General features: G+C 43.3%; 1 protein-coding gene across 2 annotated transcripts in view; it reads right to left on the bottom strand.

The window, feature by feature from the left end:
- LMOD2 (leiomodin 2 (cardiac)) overlaps positions 1–780 on the bottom strand; it is a 6,478-nt gene extending 5,698 nt beyond the window's left edge. Inside the window, exon 1 of one of the 2 annotated variants that reach the window (XM_010015698.1) lies at positions 460–780. In XM_010015698.1, the coding sequence (XP_010014000.1) occupies positions 460–732 (273 nt within the window). In that variant the 5' untranslated portion in view covers positions 733–780. The remainder of the gene's footprint in view (positions 1–459) is intronic. The other variant, XM_010015699.1, reaches the window with a different exon arrangement.
- Positions 781–7,226: the final 6,446 nt, after the last annotated feature.

The raw sequence follows: 7,226 nt of genomic DNA, 5'->3' as shown, positions 1-7,226 counted from the left end.
AACAGACACTCTGTCTGCAATGCAGCTTCTTCCTTCCAGCAAGCATGAAACATGGCAGCCACTTACTCGACTTTTGACATAACACGTATTTAAAATTATCTTCCTCACCTGATTCTCTGCAGTCAATGCTGGTTGTTTTTTGTTTTTTGGGGTTTTTCTTGAAGGAAAGGAAGAATCACTTTCTTTAGCTTTTAAACAAAATTAAATATTATTCAGAAGTCCACACCCCTGCCTGGCAATAAGTTCTAAGATTCTCTTCTCAACTGAGCATTTAAGATACCTCCAGATGGAGCAAAAGCTCTCTGAGCTAATACACAGTGCTTTAGCTGGCACAAAAGTATGGCTAACAGTGTTCTTAAAAATGCTACAAGAGACTGAAAGAAAACAGCCAGTGAGATCATGCCAGGCAAGAGTAAACCCAAATATTTCCTGGAAACAGCGAACGCCTCAACATCTTACCTTGTCACATGCACCCAATCTCTCTTTTTCTAAGAGTTTCCTGGTTTCCCTCTCCCAATAGGCCATCAGCGCTTCCCTGCTGAAAGTCCCTGTTGGTGTTTTCTCTGTCTGGCTCTTCTGCCGTTGTCCCACTGGCAGGTTACGGTCGGGCTCTATGTCCTCCAGTTCCCGCTCCAGCTCCTTGAGCTCCTCTTCAGTGAGAGAAGCAAGGAGCTCATCCTCATCAATGTCTTCATATTTACTGAGCTCTCTTCTGTAGCCAAAGGTAGACATGGTCCTGCTTGGTCAGGCTGGTACAAACCTGCAGTGACTAGGCATTCAAGAAGGCTGAAGCAAGCAAGCTGTGTCTCGTTTGGTCAGCAACTGTTTCCCTGTGTAGCAGAGACACCCTTTTAAGAGTAGTCATCAGGGGCTTACGACAATGCACGAAGGGATGAAAGCATGCTCCGTTTTAGGCAGCAGACGTCAGCTAGACATCTGAACAGCAAGAATGTCCCAACAGTAGTGTTTGCAGGTCCCTTAAAGAGGGGGATTATTGACACACTGGCTATGGCCATATTTAGAGCAGGCGGCCAGCAGGAGAATACCAGCCTCACAGGCAGGGGGGAGGCGACAAATAAAACCCCGAGTGCATTAACACCGACGTCGTGTCCAAACTGCATTAGAGAAAGAACAATGAAAATCCATTTAATCCTGAGCTGCCACGGGGCCTGTAAAGAAAACACCCTCGCCGCTGTTCCACGGACTTCCTCTCATTTTCACGGCTTTCTAGCAGAACTGCAGTGTTATCCCGCCAAGGTGTTTGCAGGAGGCTGGGATCAGTAGGAAGGTTGGTGTGTGACGGCACTTATGGGGAGCATTGTTCCTGCAATGTCACGCCTTGCCTGTAACAAATCACACAACTGGATTATTTATTAACAGCCCTTTGTTTTTTTCATGGATTATCAGGAAGAATCAGCCTGACATGTCCATTTGGAGCTCCAGAGAGATTTTCTTTCACACATAGAATTATGCTCTGATGGAGGGTGTGAGCTGATTCCCCCAGAGCTTTAGGGAGAACCAGCCCTGGGTGGGCAGCGGGGCTCTGTCTTCATCACTTCTGACAGCCCCTGGCAAGCGAAGGCCTCTAGTGGCTCTTTTAGTTATGGCTATTACTTGCTGTAGCTAACAAATGTGCAGCTGGAGTGTCCTTCAATTCTTAATTTCAAATGTATTTCTACATTCATGTCCATTAACAAGTGATATGTGAATCTGATATTATTTTTGTAGACAGGTATATTCCAATGTAATATAGGACTACAGAATGAAATGTTAAACTTCACTTTTTTCTTTTCTCTATAGCAGTGAATGACTGTGAACTAGCAATGTTTTCTGAAATATGCAGCAATATTTGCTAACGTGTGTTGTGAGAGAGGGTCAGAGAGAGGAAGAGAGAAAGACAAAGAAAAGGTTGGTTTTGGCACAGGGAAGAGAAGCACATTTATATAACCTTATTAAATGATAACACAACGTGGGTTTATTTTTAGATAGTCAAGGCAGTATTTAAGGGAAATGTAAGCGAAAATAATTTGAAGCATTGCTCTTGTCCAACATCATCTCTTTTGGTTAGTACCAGTTGGGTACCTGAACTGATGCATGATGTTTAGCCAAACTGCTCATTTAGTTTTAGTAAATATTATGCATATTGCTTTACTAGCAATGGAAAGAGGAGATTAAGCATGATTTTCCTGAACAGATTTGATAATAAATTTACATTTTTCCTTTAATAATTTTTCTATACGAATTTCATGCAGTTTATCTTGCTCAAGAAGTGGGATGAAAGTTTACAAGCTTAGTCTTCCCTAACACATGAACTACATTAATAAAGCAGACTAAAGAATATTGTGCATCTTAAAATAAAATAAATATTTGCAGGTCATTTACATTGAACAAATTTTTTCATAAAAGAATAAAAGGAGGAAGACAAAAACCAGTTTGGCTTATGGAGCTAAGAGTATTTACCTTCATGGTATAAGATAGTGTGATGGGTCGCCTGTGTCTAAAGTCAGTAGAAATTCTGTTCACTCTTTCAGCTGCACTTGTAGAAATGATACTTAGGCCAAATTCTGTAAAATGTGAAACATCATGAAAAAATAGTTAAGTACCTTTTTTCTTTTAACTTTGTACTGTGAACTCGGATGTTGGCATTAATTAGAACTCCAAGCAATTTTATTTCTTCAGTATGTCTAGGACAATGGTTCACTTTGTTATCATTGAAGTTAGCCAGAGAAGCAGTGCAATAAAATTACCCTTCTTGGGCACATGTGTGCAGATAACATTTTGTTGCAAACAGTTTTAGATGGAGTTGGTTAGAAAATTTGCACTGGACAGGCTTTCTGTTGGAAAATGATGATTGAAACTGAAAAGCTTTTAGAAATGTTCTATATTAGTACAGTATTGACATGTACAACATTGATATGTACAATATTAAAAGCAATGACATGCTGTTCAAAATGAAATCTATTCAAATATACTGTTTCCCAGAAAATCCTGAGTTTTCTGCTTTTCCTTTTTTCTTCAGATACAACAAAATTTGTAAGTAAGTCTTGGAATTTTCCTGGGCTGAGAGTTCATAATACAGAATAAAAACTTACAGGTACTTGAAGTTTCTACATATAACCCAAATTTTCCAAACTCAAAGGAACTTCAAAAGCACTGTGCATTACTCACTTCTAAAATAATATTCCAATGGAAGATTTAGTCCAGTCCTTGGCAGCAACATGAATATTACTTCAATGCTACCCCTTGCTGAGGCATGATACAACTCTGGGCCAGAGTGGATGTTTTTCTACCTATAAAAAGTCAGTGATGTCCATTCCAGACATAAGATAATTTGAAGATATTACTAAAGATGGACAAAGTATTTTACTGTAAATGTCTCCCCTAAAGTAGGAGGAAAATTGGCACATTTAGGTGAGGTTATGAGAGGCTTGGGTCCTTTCTTGTTCCTGTACATGTGACCCATAGTAATTCAGGAAGCATTCATCACAGGGGGATGGCCGAGGGTGAAGACCCATGAACATCTCCAGAACAATTTTAATAAAAGTAATAAGGCTGTAGCACATGGCAAATTACACACACACAAAGGATGCTTAAAAGCTAAAAGTAAAGCTAAGTACTCACATGGCAGAAAATGCAGGGATAATATTCACCCTTGCCTGTTGATGAGTACTAAAACACAGTCCTTAATTCCATAATTCTGTAATCATATACTTTGATCCTGGACCCATGAGTCCCCAGGACCTTTATTCTTGGTTCAGTGTACAGGGTTGATCAAACATATTTGAAAAACAGCCTTTCAGCATTTTGTTTTGCCCCTGTTCTTTAGCATATCAAGACTACCAATGGCTTTACATGACCAGTGGCCCTTTCAGGAGATGTGAAGGTGTTACCGCCTTTGTAAGGAAGAAGAACAGAAGTAGAGAGACCTTAAGACTGGAAGTACCCATTAATTTGGAGTTTAAGATTCCCTTTTGGGGGGCATTTGGCATGATGCAGCACTGCAGCTTGCCAGGGCTCAGTTCCTGTGGGCACCAGCCAGGGCTGAGCCTGCCCACAACTTCAACAGTTCAGACCACAGGTTCCAACTTCTGAGAGGAATTCTGCTGCAAAGACAGGAGTGATTGTGTTCTCTTGTTATTAGCATCCCTGCCTGGAACCTTTTCTTCTCGTTCCACAGTTCTGTTTCTCAGGCATTAAACATGTTGGGATTCTGTAAAAGCAAGCAAAACAAAAAAAGCAGTTTGATCATCCTGTTATACATCCCAGGCTGAGGGCTCGATCACACAATTATAAAGAGTTTAGGAAGAGACTGTGTTCTAGTGAGGTGCCACAGTGAACTTCATTCTGCCACAGCAGGCCAGAGAATAGAGAATGAGCCACATATATTACATGAGGACAGGTTTATACTGGCTGCACTGAACATGTGTTAGGATGAATACTTTGAAGTGCTTGACACATCCAAACAGAAACCCCAAACTCACCTCCTTAGCGGCCTGCTGAAATTCAGTATGCAGAGAATAAACCATTTCAAATATAGGCTGTGAAAGCCCACCACTTAATCAACAGAATTATCAAAAAGTTTGTGATAAGGGCTAAGATGAGAGAAATGAAAACTGGGAGAGCCCATTTTATAGGAGCAGGATTCACTCTGTCATTGTAGATATCTGGCACCCAAGTTCCTGGCTTCCAGTGGGATGGACTCCACTCAGCAGCAGCTAGATTGAAGACAAGACTTTCAATCTTTCCTAGCCTGGGTGATCTGTTTTCTCAGTTTTAAAAGAGAAAACCTTTCTAAGTGCTTATATTGCCTTAAGCATTTCAAGCAGCAGTCTAGGAAACTGTTCTGTTCTTACATGTTTCCACACTTCGGGCACATCGGCCTCGTTGGTGAAAGGACCGAAGCGACACGTGCTGGGTGGTACTCACCCCCAGCAGGGCAGAGCCCACAGCTTAAATTTTACTTCCACGTGGGTGCGTGCAGGGAAAACTGCAGGCAAGCAAAGAGAGGGCTGCACAACCTTGTCCTCAGGCATGGGACATGGCTGGCCCCGGGACAGTGGCTATTTCAGTCACAGCTCCTGAGGGACAGCCTGTTGGACAGATGCATTGGCTCACACTGACCTGCGGTCCCACACTGCAGGAACAGGTCCAATTGCCATAGAGCACATTAAAAACAATGCACCACAGCAGGCTGGGCTTTCCCCATCTCTCCTGCTGCCCTTCTGCCTACAGTGCTCACTACTTTTACACCCCTCATTCCTCAACCAGCTCCTTCCCTCTTGCTGTCCCCTCATGGAGACCCTGAGGCACCAGCCACTGAGCTCTCCCACCTTTCCCTTTCCTGCCTCCTTGCTGTTGTGCTACCTTCTCCAACTCTGGCCCTGCAGGTCCCCCTCGCCTGCCCTCCCTGCACAGTCTTTTGCTGTCCTCACCCCCTCCACAGCCTGTTTGCTGACTTCTCCTTCCCTTCCCACATGTTCCTATCCTGTCCCATGCTCCTTGCTGCCTGCCTTCCCCTTCCAGCCTATAGCAATTACGATACGAGATACGTGTGTGTCTCAGCTTCTATATGCTGCTTGTACTGGCCCAGGTTGATTGGCCTGGAAACACAAAGGGTCAACAAGCTGGCATCTAAACTGGACTGCGAGGCAGACTGATGGGACAAGCTGTAGCTCTTTTCCCTGAGGAGACTAGCGTAACTTGTGAAAATTGTGCACACCATACCGTCCCTGAAAAGGATGTGTCATCACCTACATTTAACAGTGGTATCTGCAGAGCAAATGGGATAAAGCAAGCACTGAAGGCATCCAAAGGATCAATTTTTCAGCTGCTGTTCTCTATGCCAGATGATTCTGTTGTCCAGTCCATCGCCCCTGGTGATGCCGTAAACAGGGAGTCACACAGGAGAAAAAGATCTTTCCCTTCATCCATGCTGGGGAAACAAAAAGTGGGGTAAGTTTAAAGAAGATTCAGGTCCAAAAGCAGTCTTTGCCTGGGAATCAGACTCAGCATCCTAACTCAACCTAGCACACTCCAGGCTACCAAGAGGGCAGACTCCAGGTCCAGATTGTAGCTTAACAGTTCAGACCCATCACAAACAGTGATCAGCTTTCCCTCAAAAACATGTGCATGTGAGCTGCCTTATTGCTCAGATTAGTTTTGAAAACAGCATTCCCAACAGCTGCTGGGGACACAACCGGAAGACTAAATACAACACTGTATACCAAAAAGCCATGGGGCAACTGCTAATCTAACGTATTTTGATGGCAGGGGTGTTTGGGTTGCCTTGCTTATCAAGAAAACGAAAGAGTCACAGTGAGTGAAAAAGTGAATGGGCTCTGACAGTGCTGCTGGTGGAAAGAACGCAAGGATGCATCTTGGGACTTAAGAGGTTGACCTGGCTGCTGGGAAGCACTGGGGAAAAATTCATCTGAGTGCAAAAAAGAACCTTTCTGGACTATTGAATTCCTCAGCCCTTGACAAAAAGAAGGAAAACTCGCTGCCCACATTGCACCCAGTGTCCTTCGTGCATGGATCCTGAAGGTCTATTTGATTATACAGAGAGGTATGCAGCTGGGTGCCAAGGGGGCAGCAGACTAGGGGTTTATTTGCCCTTTTGCCTACCTGAATCATACTAAAATAAGGAAGGCAAGGGGGACAAATAAATTTTACTGAATAAACATCTTCCATTCCCAGTTTTCTTTCCCTCTTACACAGCCAGTACTTTTTAATAATCTTGTGTCAGTACAATGCCATGTTCTGCAATAACAGCGCATGTTGAACCTGTTTATCTTTGACAGCACAAACTATTCCTGCCAGTATTTTGCTCAGAGCAAGTGCTTCTCCACATCTCTGCAGACTGGCCATTTCCTCGGTGCCAGTTTCTGCCGCACCAAAAAGATAAACTGCTTTATACGCAGTGGTGATCTTAATGCTCCTGCTTTCATATAGCTGCTCTTATCCCTCAGGAAGAATCTGAGTGTGCTTTACAAACATTGCCAACAGATTTACAAACTATAAATAGAAATATTTCACTCGCTACTGAGGTACAGACATAGGGTGGCCACAGCAGCTGTTTGGAATGACATCGCGATATTGCTCAACAGCTTTGGACAGGAAGCAGAGGCCACTGTATTGCAAAGAAAGTAGCAGAGGAACTGCTGCATGCACAAAAAATGTGGGATTTGGAAGTGCAGTTTGAATGGGACATTGTTTAGGCAGCTGCG

The sequence above is a fragment of the Nestor notabilis genome, unplaced genomic scaffold (assembly GCF_000696875.1).
Source record: "Nestor notabilis isolate BGI_N333 unplaced genomic scaffold, ASM69687v1 scaffold27085, whole genome shotgun sequence".
In the NCBI taxonomy this organism is placed as follows: Eukaryota; Metazoa; Chordata; class Aves; order Psittaciformes; family Psittacidae; genus Nestor; species Nestor notabilis.
The sequence above is the reverse complement of the archived record's forward strand: the minus strand, read 5'-3'. Positions and strand labels throughout refer to the sequence as shown.